At 56.5% G+C, this 13,901-nt stretch overlaps 6 protein-coding genes across 6 annotated transcripts; 3 read left to right on the top strand and 3 right to left on the bottom strand.

Moving 5' to 3' along the window:
- Positions 1-211: 211 nt before the first annotated feature.
- Positions 212-2,509, bottom strand: GGS23DRAFT_620091 (uncharacterized protein). Its single transcript, XM_051521074.1, has 2 exons — positions 1,649-2,509; positions 212-1,576 (listed from the first exon to the last, which is right to left on the bottom strand). Exons 1-2 carry the CDS (start codon positions 2,414-2,416, stop codon positions 323-325), a joined length of 2,022 nt encoding a protein of 673 aa, XP_051373012.1. The 5' UTR covers positions 2,417-2,509; the 3' UTR covers positions 212-322.
- A 2,880-nt stretch (positions 2,510-5,389) lies between these two features.
- On the top strand, positions 5,390-7,905 carry GGS23DRAFT_563764 (ribose-phosphate pyrophosphokinase 3). The gene is made up of 6 exons (XM_051516106.1): positions 5,390-5,953; positions 6,188-6,279; positions 6,365-6,737; positions 6,823-6,981; positions 7,061-7,300; positions 7,449-7,905. The coding sequence occupies exons 1-6, from the start codon at positions 5,877-5,879 to the stop codon at positions 7,474-7,476; spliced, it is 969 nt and encodes a 322-aa protein (XP_051373011.1). The 5' UTR covers positions 5,390-5,876; the 3' UTR covers positions 7,477-7,905.
- On the bottom strand, positions 7,906-9,421 carry GGS23DRAFT_563762 (ribosomal protein S6e). The gene is made up of 4 exons (XM_051516105.1): positions 9,082-9,421; positions 8,559-8,921; positions 8,234-8,401; positions 7,906-8,174 (listed from the first exon to the last, which is right to left on the bottom strand). The coding sequence occupies exons 1-4, from the start codon at positions 9,172-9,174 to the stop codon at positions 8,079-8,081; spliced, it is 720 nt and encodes a 239-aa protein (XP_051373010.1). The 5' UTR covers positions 9,175-9,421; the 3' UTR covers positions 7,906-8,078.
- Positions 9,422-9,428: 7 nt separating this feature from the next.
- Positions 9,429-10,042, top strand: GGS23DRAFT_595932 (uncharacterized protein; the record flags this gene model as incomplete). The annotated part of the gene is made up of 2 exons (XM_051518398.1): positions 9,429-9,435; positions 9,531-10,042. 2 exons carry the CDS (start codon positions 9,429-9,431, stop codon positions 10,040-10,042), a joined length of 519 nt encoding a protein of 172 aa, XP_051373009.1.
- A 1,425-nt stretch (positions 10,043-11,467) lies between these two features.
- On the top strand, positions 11,468-13,203 carry GGS23DRAFT_563757 (transcription initiation factor IID, TAF10 subunit). Its single transcript, XM_051516104.1, has 2 exons — positions 11,468-12,056; positions 12,127-13,203. Exons 1-2 carry the CDS (start codon positions 11,898-11,900, stop codon positions 12,526-12,528), a joined length of 561 nt encoding a protein of 186 aa, XP_051373008.1. The 5' UTR covers positions 11,468-11,897; the 3' UTR covers positions 12,529-13,203.
- GGS23DRAFT_492919 (ribosomal protein S19/S15) lies at positions 12,910-13,828 on the bottom strand. The gene is made up of 5 exons (XM_051514411.1): positions 13,808-13,828; positions 13,582-13,703; positions 13,490-13,505; positions 13,182-13,361; positions 12,910-13,064 (listed from the first exon to the last, which is right to left on the bottom strand). The coding sequence occupies exons 2-5, from the start codon at positions 13,625-13,627 to the stop codon at positions 13,031-13,033; spliced, it is 276 nt and encodes a 91-aa protein (XP_051373007.1). The 5' UTR covers positions 13,628-13,703; positions 13,808-13,828; the 3' UTR covers positions 12,910-13,030.
- Positions 13,829-13,901: the final 73 nt, after the last annotated feature.

Raw genomic sequence — 13,901 nt, 5'->3', positions numbered from 1 at the left:
CTACATGAAAAAAAAAGGTGTGCTCGAAATAATGAAACCTAAATTCAGTTTGAGACTCCGGGATTTCACTACTGTATTCTTTAATTATGCATCCATCCATTGCTACTTGTTCTCTGAAGACGTATATGATGGCATGACAATGCTTTCCATTTTAAAATAGATATATACAGATTATCACATGGACAAAGGGATATATGCAGAAGTAATTGGTATCAATAAACGAGTACTCCCTATGGAGGGTCCTCGCGAGGGGTATATAATTTGGAAGAACAAAAAAGTAGATAAATAATAGGTGGTTAATGAATGTGGGCTAGACACTACGTTACCACGGTGACGGCGTCAGCCGCGGGTGGTCCTCCTGCCGGGGCGTCGACAAGGCGCTCTGGCTATGGTTATAGTAGTGGTAGCTGTCGGGGGGCCGCCTCGGGCTCGGCACCTGGATGGGCAGCAGCGTCGGGGTGAGGCTGTACTTGGCGGGGGGGCGGGGGGGCGCCAGGGCGGCGAGGGGCGCGCTAGAGCCGTGCGAGGAGCCCGACGACGCGTACCTGTAGTTGGGGACGCCTTCACCGGCGGCGGGGGGGCGGATCTGGAGCTGGGGGCGCGACGACGACGACGACGACGGCAACGGCGGCGGCAGCGGCGGACGCTGCAGTAGCATGGCGATGTGGCGCGGGGCCACGCCGCCCTCGGACAGGCTGCGGCCGTGCGCCAGCGCGAACACGTCGCCGCTGAGCCCGACGCCGATCGTGTCGGCGCCCACGGTCCCGGGGTCCGCGCGCAGCACCGGGTGCATGGAAAGGGGATTGCCGGGCTCGGGGGGGGCGTCGACGGCAGCCGTGTTCTTCTTCCCGGGCCCGCGCGCGAACGGCGGCTTGAGGAAGAGCGGCGCGGTGCCGAAGGCGCCGGTGGTCATGGAGCGCTGGCGAGCCGGCGGCGGCGGCGGCAGCGGGGGCAGCGGCGCAGCCGAGGCGTCGCCGCTGTTGTTGTTTCGGCCGCCGCGGCTGCCGCGGCTGCTGCTGGCGCTGACGCTGCTGACGCTGTGGCCGAGCGGCGCGCTCGCGTCGCCCGAGACGCTGAGCGGCGACACGGGCAGGATCGGGCTGGTGCCGTCGGGGCCCGGCACGGAGAGCGGGCGCGCGCTGTGGGACATCAATAGCGGGCGCGCGGCGTCGAGCTGCGGCGGCGCTGGTGCTGCCGGCAGCGCGGCGGGCGGTTTCTGGCCGAGGTTGAAGGCGAAGTCGACATCCAGGTCCGGTTCTCTGTCGCGGCCTGCCGCCGCTGGGACGGTGCGCATGGAGTTGTAGATGGGGCTGTAATTAGGAAACGACGATATCTCGCCGGGAGGTATGTCGGGAAGAGGGGCCAGCCCTTCCGCCCCGAATTCGAGCGGCGACTCGGGCTCGAACTTGCTGGCGCCAAGATCCCGCCGCTCTTGTCTCTTCCTGCGCCAACGCATGAAGAGGCAGGTGGCCAGGGCCGACAGCAGCGACGCTATGAAGGCGACCGCTATCACGATGCCTACGATCTGGCCCGGGGTTAGGTTCGAGCCTTGGTCGGGGGCGACGACTGCGCTGGCCTGTATGTCCTTCTGTTAGAATCCAGTTGTCTCGCCTGACCCTCCTCGGGGGAAGGGCGTTTGATCTCCTACCATGGCGGCGCTGGCGCTAGCGCTCGCAGCATCGACGGCACTCTGTGCACTGCTGCTTGCGCTGATTCTCGCCTCTTCTATCGCTCTGCTCGCGCTCGCCCGGATGCTCGCGATTACTTCGGCGTTGTCTGTCGCGGTGGCCGTCGGTTGGGATGAAGAGCTAGCAGCAATACTGGCGCCTTCCGACGCCGAGACGGTGGCCGATGCGGTAGAGTTGCGTTCCGCCGTCGCTGACGCCGCCCCCTCTTCACGCCCGGCCCTGAGCGCAGATTGGACGTCCCTAAACGAAGCAGACGAGAGCGACATCATGGCGGAGGTGAAAAAGGACGATACCCTGCTCGACACGCTGCTCGACACACTGCTCGATATTCTGGTGCTTGCATCCGTGAACGCCTCCGGGATGGCTAGAGGAGGAGGAGATGCCGCCCCATTGTCGCCGCCGTCGTCGTTTATTGGCCTCCCGTCATCCTGCCGATTTTGAAGCTGCAACCTCTCTGGCCAGGCCGTGGGCACCGGAGCCGGCGGTGATGTAATGGTCAATCGAAGGGGATCCGATGGTCGCGTGTATGTCTCTCTGAGATGTTGCTGCTCATCGTCGCCCGTGTTCCGCCTCGACACCGCCCCTTCAAACCCGATGAACCCTTTTGCCGTGTCGCTCTGCCCTCTGGTCCCAGTCGCAAGCTGGGCCGCTGCGGCGCTGCCCAGCCCTTCGCCTCCCGTTAGCCAGAGCGCCCAGCACAGCAATACCAACGTCCGGCGTCGTGTCATCGTATGGTCGCATTACACGAGCGGCGCCGTCCCATCGGAATATCCTGGCGGGCTGGCGACTGAAATAACGATAGTTGGCAGGAATCGTTCGCACACCATCCCCAATAATATGCGCGATCTTCCGAGCACGGATCTGACTTGGCCGCTTCTATAAAGCGCCGCACCCTGGGAGGAATATCAGACTACTCATCCCGATTCACTATCCCCGCAGACGCAAGAACGACCTATTTTGCGATCCGGCTTTACCGGTCCTGGAAGGCGGAGCTTCGAGGAGCGTTCCTTTGCTTTTCTATCATGGTGAAGCTGGCTACGGGATGGGATGGGTAGCTCGGCCATCTGGTCTCGTAATTCGCTGTCGCGGTGTGGCATCCTATACTTCAAACCCACTGGAAACAAGTAAGCGAGACGGCGCTGAGGGGATGGGTGGTGGTGATGGGATGTGGCGCCGACGGTATTCTCCACGCCCACACGAAGCTCCCCCGTAAGGTCTCGAGGCACTCCTTTCACCCCCCTAGCTAGGTAGTACTCCAACAGGGAGGCCCCGTGTGCCTGCGGGGGGGTAGCTGAATACCCTGGTGCCTTTTTGTCTTGACCTAGTCGCGTTTGGCCGCTGCGACGTTTGGTGTCACAGGTTGTGAGGCCTTACCGAAGCCCATAAGCCCCAGTCTCTCCCGAATCCCTCAGATGATCTATTTTTCTAGCTAGAAGAAAATCTCTCACCCGTAATCAACCGTGCAAGTAAGCCTACCGTGTAACACCTTGAGTACTCGTATATTCGAACAATCCCCTCCGGTGGTTAATTTAATCACTGTTTGTAATGGCCATAGAAGCGGGTTGGGGATGGCCCACGTGTGTGCTATAAAAAGCGACGTGAAACGTGAAAGGCCTTCGCGTTTCTGCCCCCTGGTCGCTCCACATTTCCGGCCCGGGGCCGAGTCCGCATCTAACGACACCCGGCTTACTCTCTCTTCGTCCGGTAAACAAGTCTATCGGATGCGGGCGTTCAATCAGGCGGGATGCAGAGCATACTACAATCATACCTAACCAGTATTATCCACCTTGCCAAAGTCTTTTCTCGTTACAATATCGTCTAGCCTAGGTGTTGAACGGTGTTAACACGCAGGGGTCCAAGATGGCGCAGGAGGAGAGCCCTACAGAAAGAACAGAAGTCTTCACTGAATGTATCTCTGGGTACATGGCATCCGAGAGGTCAGATGTGATGTAGTTTCAAGGCAGATTTATTTGCCCCTTGCTTTCCCTTAGCCAGGCGTGCAGGAACAGAGTGGGAAAACCCGGGACGCACCACGCATAACTCGAGGGCAAAACGGCAGGGCGGGATTTATTTAGAGTTGCGTGGTGTAGCCAAGCTATAGAATAGAACTCTGAGTTGAGCCCGTGTCCCGCGTGCAATTCTGTGTAGACGGCTATCTGCTGCCGCGTCTTACTCCGTACCGAGTCAACTTACGCACCAGAGACCAGCTGGAGATACTTGAGCTGTTGAGCCCACTCGAAATGTGGCTTCTTCGTTTTGAAATCCGGTCGGATATGGGAACTCCGGCATGTAGCGAAGACATCATTCACACGACAGCTCCTTGGCGCTTGAGGACAAAGGAGGTGAGACAGGTCTAGCGCTGAAACCCCGAACACGAACAACCGTATAAGTAGCTTGGGTAGCTATGATGCGAGAGTGCTGCACAGTATGCCGCGATATACCACCAGAGCCAACATTCCGAAATAAAGGAGTTCGGTCTTGCTGCCTAACGTTTTCGCCTCGACACTTGTCTTATCCGGTAGAAATATTACCATCGTAGGCCGACTCACAACAGCTTTCAAGCACCACCGTCTCTAGTTAAGTCATGTACGACCACAAGCCTTAGGGGGCAGATATACACGTTCCAGTTAGCCGATTATCGATTGGTATCGCTTTTCCCTTCTTCTCTTGACCGGGGAAGCATTTCAATTCTCGGGTTGATATCCGAATTGGTATCATAACCGACCAGCGTACGGTCGAGGAATAATGATAGCTAGCCGAGTTGCGTAGCGAATGGCCTAGGTATAGCATAACTCAAGCAACCCTCCAGCAAGCGAATAGGCGGTACCTATGCAAATGTCACAACATCGCATACGAAAAGCGCAATACTCGCATTACTTTGCTTCGGCGTTCTCTTCCTTAGTGGGGCATAGGTAATGCATGCTTTGTTGAGGGCCATTCATAGAGGTACCTGCAGTGTGCGTCCATACTACTGATGCGACTCCCTACGCGACTTACGGACACTCCTTGTTCCCTAGCAAATTAGCGTGAGGCTATCGCGAAGAGAGCAGCAGACGAGTCAATATCTAGGAGAGGCTCTCTTCTTCTATTACCTACAGATCCATCGTGCGTTCCAGATACCCCCTCTCGGGCCTATGTGAGGCCCACTGTAGGTAGCAGGTATTACTTAAAAGAGGGATGTGGATCTAAATAAGCACTTTGCTATGATGTGCTGGCGACCTGGGGAAGGGTTCGCCGTCCAGAGCTCGCGTCCTCCGGAGCGTGGGGAGTATGAGCCTGGCGAAGAAGCCACGGTGGTATGGTAGCTTTAGCGATTATGCGGTGGGGACAGCGGAGACAGCGTGGTGGTGGCGGGACAGGAAGCGTCTGAAATTCTTCCAATTCTTTTCCCAGAGGGAGATAACCTACGTACCTTCCGGCCCTCTCTAAGGACCTCAGGTATCCACTTAGGTACCTAGGTACTAGCAGGTACTTACCTACCTAGGTGAGTGGGTGCGTGTGCTCAGCATGACGATTACCTCTGCTGTCATAATGTACCTATGTGTCCAAGCTCAACCCCCGCGCCTAACCCGAGCATTGAACAACAAGATAATTGAATTGTTTATAGTATAGGTACAGGTATAATTTAGAGGTACACAAAAGAGGAGGTAGGCAAGATGTAGGCGCCTTTCGCCCCAGCTGGCTTGTCCTTGGTGAGCTAAGTGGCGGCACGTCTTTTAGCGTGAATGGCTATTGTATATATTCGCCATCGTGTGCCGCAACAAGTTTCTTCCTCCCAACAAACCCCTCGTTGTCTCCCGTCTATCTGTCCGGTTGCAAGGCTGCTGCGGCTAGCGATCTTTCTTCTCCATTACCCATGTGCCTTTGTCCGAGGAAGAGACAGCTCTGCTCTGCCGGCTTCTGAGCGTGGATACGATTTGGTACCTACTGTAGGTATGTTCTTTCACCAGCGTTGCAGTAGCTTGTCGGTCCCTCCACCCAACCATACCACAGACAGCAGCTCGACACGACCCCGCCATCTCCCCGATTGGACTGCCGCACGACCCTTTGACCAGTACCACGGCATCTTGATCTCTTGCTCGAATTTTTTTCCCCTTCTCACTTGTCGGCTTCTGACGCTGCAGCTAAAAAATTTAAATAACCATAGGATCCCGCCCGTCAACCGGATCGTCCTCTCCTCTCTTCACGATGGGCGACATGGCGAATGAGATAAAATTGCTTTCGGGCAACAGCCATCCGAGCCTGGCCAAGGCTGTGGCCGATCGGTATGTCGGCTTTCTTTTTTTTTTCCCCTTCCCCGTCATAATCCTTGACTCCTTCAGCTACGAAGGAGAGAGAGAAAAAAGGATACGAGCAAATGGCGCTACCGCTCGGTTATCTATGGCTTCCGCCGATAAGCGCCGAATGACGAAATTGAAGAGATCCCCCTCCAGTCTCGTCCCAATGGCAGTCGAAGCGTAGAACAATGCGGCTAACGGCGAGTCCTCGACGGCGCCTAGGCTCGGAATTGAGATCGCGAAGACGATGAGCCTTAATTATTCGAACCAAGAGACGAGCGTCACAGTCGGCGAATCAGTTAGAGATGAAGATGGTACGACGTCATCTTCTCGCTGCCCCTCCCACCGTCGCGACTCTGCGGTCTGAATGATGCTAACCTGATCTGCACGCGCTTCTAGTTTTCATTATACAATCGACCGCGCCGGGCGATATCAATGACGGGCTCATGGAACTTCTAATCATGATCCATGCCTGCCGAACAGCTTCCGCCCGCCGGATCACCGCCGTCATTCCCAACTTCCCCTACGCCCGCCAAGACAAGAAGGACAAAAGCCGAGCGCCGATTTCCGCCAAGCTCATCGCCAACATGTTGCAAACTGCTGGCTGCAACCATGTTATTACTATGGATCTCCACGCTTCGCAGATCCAAGGTTTCTTCAACGTCCCGGTCGACAATCTGTATGCCGAACCCAGTGTCTTGCGATGGATTAGGGAAAACCTCGCTGGCCAGGAGACGGTCATCGTAAGCCCGGATGCTGGTGGCGCAAAGAGGTAAGTCGGCCCTAGGCGACTAGACTCTCTTGGATACAGCGTTTCTCGAGGTATGGGGTGGAAAGGAATTGACAAGGTGTCGTAGGGCCACATCCATCGCAGACCGTCTCGACCGCGGCTTCGCCCTCATTCACAAGGAGCGCCCGCGACCTAACGTCGTCGGCAGGATGGTCCTCGTCGGCGACGTGGTGGACAAGGTGGCGATTCTGGTCGACGACATGGCAGATACTTGCGGTACTCTCGCGTAAGTATGATAACACAGGGCATCCTCCCGAATACCAAAGAGAGCTCTCACAATGCTAACGCATTCCCGCCCAATATAGTAAGGCTGCAGCGACTGTCAAGGACCACGGCGCTCGCGAGGTTATCGCCGTCGTCACCCACGGCATCCTCAGCGGCGACGCCATAAACACCCTCAACAACAGCTGCCTAAGCCAAGTCGTCGTCACGAACACCGTGCCCCTCGGTGACAAGGTTCAGCGGTGTAAGAAACTGAAGGTCATCGACGTGAGCCCTACGATCGCCGAGGCTATCCGGCGCACCCACAACGGAGAGAGCGTGAGGTCCGTCGCAAATTTTCTACTGCTACTACTCGATCTTCCACCTCGATATGGAGGGGTTTTTCTTTTTTTTTTTTCGTTCTCGTTCTTCCGTTCTCGCTGCTGCTTCCTCTGTTTCTAGTTTGCTAACGCAGATGCTCTCCTCCTGTAGCTTCTTATTCACGCACGCCCCGGTCTGATGTGCTTACTCGTTGGACATGTTGGGAGAAGGTGAGGTCCACGAAGATTGAAGAAGAAAAGAAAAAGCAGGCGCGAGCCGACTCGCCAGGGATGCGCGTTACCTACCTAATGGATACAGTACACGTCTTTTTTTCCGCGGAGTTTTTCGTCATTTTCATTCATATTTCAAGAGACTGCATCGGGGACAATTGATACACGCAACGAATATGTCGTACTGGTAAAATAGGGTCATACGTACAAGCAAGGAGTTAACTCTATATAACGTTATTTAGTCTTGACACTGCTCACTACTAGGAGGTATCTGTGTCAAACGCCTTCATCGGCAGTTACAGAATGAGTTACGGAGAAATGGGTCGGGAGGGAGCATCGTGTCACCAGCATTGAGAATGTGTATGGAATGGCGTTACGAAATAGGCATCTTAAAGTCATGCATGGTTGGGGAATCTTAAATCTCATTTTTAGGCGGCGGCTCCCGAGAATACACTCATCATGTTTTTTTTGAGCCATATCACTAGCTGACCCTCGTGCCCCTGACGACACTACCCATGATTTATGTCCCAATGCAAGAACCAGAAGACACCGACCAAACGCCTGTAACTATTTACTTGCGCATCGAGCTTGCGCGCCTCTTGCGCACATCGGCCTTGTGGGCGCGGGCTTCGGCTACACGCTTGGCTAGGATCTGGGCATACTCGGTCTGCGGGTTATCGTTAGCAACCGACGATGGTGCAGGTGGGTAAGGGTTATCAAACGTACGGCCTCGTCCTTGACCTTGTCGGCCTGTCGCTTCTTCAGCGCAATGCGGTGGCGCTTGTGCTGGAGGCGTTGGGGAGTAACCAGTCGCTGGATCTTGGGGGCCTTGGTGTAAGGCTTCTTGCCCTCGCCCTTGGGCTGGACCTCTCGCCGAATCACGTATTTCCGGACCTACACAAGGAAATTCCGGCAGCGTTAGTCTTCCGACATCGATTTCCCCCTAGGTATCCCTCTCAGACTCTACTCGGTGGTATTCATTGCAACGGATTCTTCTCTCTCATCCCGCAGAAGCAACGACCGAGTAGGCGATGACGGATGCTGTACTTACATCGTCATCCTTGCTGAGACTGAAGAAGCGGCGGATCTTGGTGGCACGCTTGGGGCCGAGGCGCTTGGGGTGGACGACGTCGGTCAGGCCAGGGATGTCGTTCTCGCCCTGCTTGACGACCGATAGCGCGAGGACGGAGAGATCCATGGCGACGATGCAGCCGCGGACCGACTTTCGCTTGCGCTCACCACTGCGGCGGGGGCGGTAGCAGGAGTGGCCATCGGAGAGGAGGAGTCGGACACGGGTAGGGTGCATGACGCCCTGCTTCATGGGGAAGCCTTGCTTGTCGTTGCCGCCGGTGATACGGAAGATGTAACCCTTGAACTCATCGCCAAGGCTGTCGCCGGGGACTTCAGCGCCCATCTAGAAGCCGCAACAGCATCAGCATCTCGAAGAGCAATACCGAGGAACCCAAATCTGACGCAATGTGTATCATGTACTGTGGTGGGACGAGGAATAGGGTGCAGTCTCCTGGGAGGGTATCGGGGCTTCGTGTCGAGAACTACGGCAAGGCTAGACGTACGCGCTTCTCTATGAAGTCTCGGAGCTTTCGCTCGTCTTCGATCTCGATCATTTTTTGGCTGCCATTGGCAGGGTATGAGATGTTCAACTTCATCTCGGCGGTGGTCGTCGCGGTCGGCTGTGTGGTGTTAGTAGATGAGGCCGAATCGTGGGGACCAGCAGAGCGGGAAGAAAGACAGAAAATTTGGGTGTAGATACTGCAAAGGCGATTGTGTGAATTTCTTCGCCTAATCCGATTTTGCGTGGAGATACAAGAGGTCAGTGCCTAGGGCTTTGTGCGCACGGACCACCTGGAAGAGAGAAGAGACCTTGGTTGATGTTTTGTACCTAATGACCCGAAGATATCCCATGACTTGTGAGATGCGCTAATACCGTACGGTACTCGGGTACATTCTAATTTCCGCCCTAGCAAAATCACCCGTTGCCTTCTCTTCTCTAACAACATATCAGGGGTCGCTCACAGTGCGGCGAAGATACGGTCAACTGGCCTTCTCAAGATGGCCTCGTCGGTCCAGTTGTACCCTAGGAAAACCGAGGCTGGAACCGCAATCTCTAATCCCCTCCCTCCGCTCATCCAGACACCTTCCGGCTTGGCTATTTTGGAGCTTCAAGGCAGCATCAACCTTCCGCATGCGGGTGAGGGTGGCGAGGACGCTGGTCCCCAAGAAATATCCGTCGGGCGCCTCGTGTTCCCGGATTACCATCCCGAGACCCAAGATCCTTCCAGCACCTCATGGATGAAGCGGGTTCACCTCTACGTCGGCGAGCACCAGAGGCTCACTGGGGAAGTCAAGAAGCTGCCGAAGGCCATAGCCATCATCAAGAAGCAAGTTCGGCCGGGAGAGGACGTGGAAATGGCCGATGGCAAGTCCGAGCCCACGGCTGCGGATCTGGAGGTGGTCGAGATTGTCAAATACAAGCTTGTGTTTTCTCAACGGCCCGAGCCTGTGGGGACTGGGTGAAGACGTATCGATGCGTCTTGCCGATGCATTGCCCCCTCCCCGCCGCGGCAGTTTCCAAGAAGCGGGTATCCGGGCGTATGAGGACTCTACCTATACCACCAACCTGTTCAGCGCTGGAACAACCTGCGTCGCGCAGGCGCCCGATTCCTGCGTATGCCGTGTTGCCTCGAAGCCACGACTACCGACGAGAAAGCAAGCACAGGCTTAGCCCAGGTATATGTGCCCTGGAAACTACGGCGAAATGCCTGTCAATGAAGACTTGCTTCACGAGGAATAAGGCGGTGCGCGAGAGGGGTTCTGTTCATGCCTATCTATCTGGGGCACATGGATGGATAGAAGTTGTGAGAGATAGGCAGACTCGGAGGCTCACCGATACATCCTATACCTAATTATAGGTAGAGCAATCGTCCCTCCTATACCACGTGCGTCCTGGTGGCTTCGATTGAACCCGTCTGATGGGAGCTCTCCTCACCGCCCGAATTCTGCCGTCTGCTTGGATCCATACTTCGCGTACCTGCGGTTCAACGGTTCAACGGTTGCGGCAGGATAGATGGGGGAGGTGTACGATAAGAGATCGCAAGGCTTATCAGCGACCCACCTCAAGTATGGCGTGGTCCCGAACCCGGGTCGAAGTGCCTCCCATGCACGATATGCTACGTAGCACCATATGTATGTGCTATGTAGAGGTGTGTAGGTTGGTGTGGGCGGATGTAGGTGTGATTGATCAGATCCTCAACTTCAGCCACTTTCTGCACCTACTCGAGAGGCACGCCTTGCCGTCTGCGTAGGTAAGGTAAGTAAGTAGGGCCTTTGGGGGGGAAAACGCGGGTGTCGCCCGGCCGCAAGACGGTTGGGGAATTTTTACGAATAACCTCTCTCTTCCTCCTAACACACCTACCTGCCTCCTACCTCATTACTTCCGGAGGCGAAACTGGTCCGCACCGGTTCCTGTGTCTGCTGGCAGCCACTCGGTCCGTGTAAACTCGGGCTTACATAATGGGTCGTCTTCTGGAACGAGCCCCGCTGGCACCCAAAACTGTCCAATACATCTCAGGTACAGGCATCTATACCAACCTATGCTCTCTGGCCTTGTCCATTAGGCGATACAATACTTCCTACCTTGCCTACCTATGTACCGTAGAGACGGTGGATACCCACCCGGGCACGGGCCATGGATAATCTGATTGGCAATTGCGGATTACAACGGGACAAACCTCGACCTCATCATTTTCCACCCATCGCAAAAAGGAAGGCTGTCCTCCGATTTAAATCCTTTTTTTGCCGCTGCCTCCTATCGACCGACCGTAGGCATACCGAAATAGCTTCTTTTCCCCTCCCGACCCCCGGCAGCGTGTGCCATATAGCTAGACCGCTACCGCCCGCATTTTGTCAATTGGAGATCCTGTCCCGTTCTCGCGACGCCCCCCCCCCCCCCCCCCCCCCCGATTCCTGGACGCGTCCGAAGGAGCCGTCTCCCGAGGCTGTTGCGCATTGGGAGGAGTCGGCCGGTGATCGCGTCGCTCGCCCGACCAGCCTGCGCTATAAGCACCCACGCAGTCCGCGAACCGCCTACGGGATTGTCCACCTCGCCCATTTCCAACTTCACATTCAATCGGGTCCTCTAAATTTCCCTTCGTTCGCCCTACCCCAGTCATCCGAGGTCCTTCCGCTAGTCCATCTCCTCTCGCATCACCACGTCATCCTCTTGCTTATCCATCCGCCTTGTATAAAAAGCGAACCGTGGGTGCCTCGTCACCTGTCTCCGTCTAATACCGAGTTTGTTTTGGTCGACCGCTTGAGCCACACCACCTCGTCTAACCCGACTACTCCGCATCCGCCTCCATCATCCGGCATAATGATGGGGAACGCGCCTACAGAGAACGAGCAGGTCCCTCCTGCGGCCATGCAGCAGAACGAAGAGGAGGCCCCCATAGTCGCAGAATCGAAGGTCCCGACTCGTAAAGATATCTCGTTGAAGGAGTTCCTAACTAAGATGGATGACTACGCACCTATCGTGAGTGCTGTCGCCTCGGGCACCTGCTCTCTCCCCCCGTACTAGTCTCTGGGCTAATCGTCTCTCGCAGATCCCCGATGCGGTCACTAACTACTACATGACTAAGGCCGGCCTCCCGCCCCCTCCGCATACGGATCCGCGCCTCGCGCGCCTCATCGCTCTGGCCGTGCAGAAATTCGTCGCCGACATCGCCGCCGACGCCTACCAATACAGCCGCATCCGCGCGTCCAACACCAGCGCCAACAACCCGATGGGTAACCTCGGCGCCGCTGCGGGACTCCAGATCCCCGGCCAGGCGCAGTCCGGCTCCAAGGACCAGGGACGCGGCGGGCCCCTGGGCATACAGCGGGCCGGTTACGGTGGCGGCGGCCAGGGCGGCAGCCAGAACCGGACCGTCCTGACCATGGAAGACCTGGGCATGGCCGTGGGTGAGTACGGCGTGAACGTTAAGCGCAGCGAGTTCTACCGATGAAGCGTGCCTGAGCCGTCGGAGGGTGACAGTGCAACGGGGCAGACGAGAGAGGACATATCTCTGCATTTGTGCCGGGTATAGCAGCGGCACTACACACATCACCGGCGGGCTAGTAAAAGATCCTGCCGGCCGGGAGGGTAATAGCGGTTCAAATTCAAGGAAAAGGAGTATCGGCGTTAGGGAGAGGGGGACTTGTACGCTTATGGAGGCCTGTATTGCCACGCATGGATTGGTACGTTTAGATATGCACTGAAAGGCCATCTCTGCAGTATAGCGTAGAGTACCACTGGCTGCGGGTGGTTCGCTTCTGTCCCGTGCTGGATAGACGGTATTCGAGAAATAGTTTTGACCTCGGTGGAATTGCGCTGTCTCTTTTTTTCTTCTCTAAGCCACATCGCAACGCGCATTGTGTATGCATCTCGTCCCGTTCTTCCCATCACCTAGAACGCCCGAGGCGTGTCCGCATCGCGTCTCGTCTCGTCTCGACTCGTCATCGGATCGTCTACTGCTTCGCCCAGACGAACGGTTTTCTCGTCCTATGCGAGGTAATGCGGTTAGAGGAAGCGAGCCCGTACATGCGCGTGCGGGTTTCCCTATTTAAAGTACGCGTGCGTAGTGGCCGAGGGGAAGGGGGAAGGGCAGGCTTGACGTACGGGGCGAACTCTCCGAGCTTGTGGCCGACCATGTCCTCGGTGATCTCGACCTCGTTGTAGTCCTTGCCGTTGTGGACGTGGAACTTGAGGCCGACGAAGCTGGGCAGGATGGTGGCGGCGCGGGCCTGCGTCCGGATGGACTTGATCTTCTCGCCGGGCGCGGGGCGGGCGATGGGCAGGCTGTCGGACACGCGGGGGCGGGGGGAGGTTCCGGGGAGCAGGTTAGCGAGATATTAGGCGCGGGCACGGCCGGCGGGCCAGCCGGTCACGGGCTACCGAGGGGAAGGAGAGGGAGGGTGTGTCCTTACGGCACGATGTGAGGTCCTAGCGAGCCGGGATCGTCAGTCATTCTCGAGGGGTGGGGAAGGAAGCGGGAGTATTGCGAGCTTGGGTTGCCCACCTTTCCACACGGATCGGCCTTTCAGTAGAGCCCGTGTCGGCTGCATCTCGTGAGTATCCGGACAGTTGATGTTGGTGGAGGAGGAGGAGCTCGTCGCATCAAAATTGGCCAGGATGCTTTTTCTTCACGTTGCCGGTAAGGTGCGGATACATGAGTACCTGTGTACGTAGGTATATACGGTAGGTGCATATATGATACATGCTGCGTGCAAGAGGTATTCACATACCGCGTAATCCCCTCTGTCGATGCCAGGTGGCTACCCGTCTCTCCCACCTGCAGCCAGCCAGTGGGAAAATGTCCTACCTACATAAAGTGGTAGC

This window comes from Durotheca rogersii (assembly GCF_024521655.1).
Source record: "Durotheca rogersii strain YMJ 92031201 chromosome Unknown GGS23scaffold_7, whole genome shotgun sequence".
In the NCBI taxonomy this organism is placed as follows: domain Eukaryota; kingdom Fungi; phylum Ascomycota; class Sordariomycetes; order Xylariales; family Xylariaceae; genus Durotheca; species Durotheca rogersii.
This window is presented reverse-complemented; position numbering and strand designations above follow the sequence as displayed.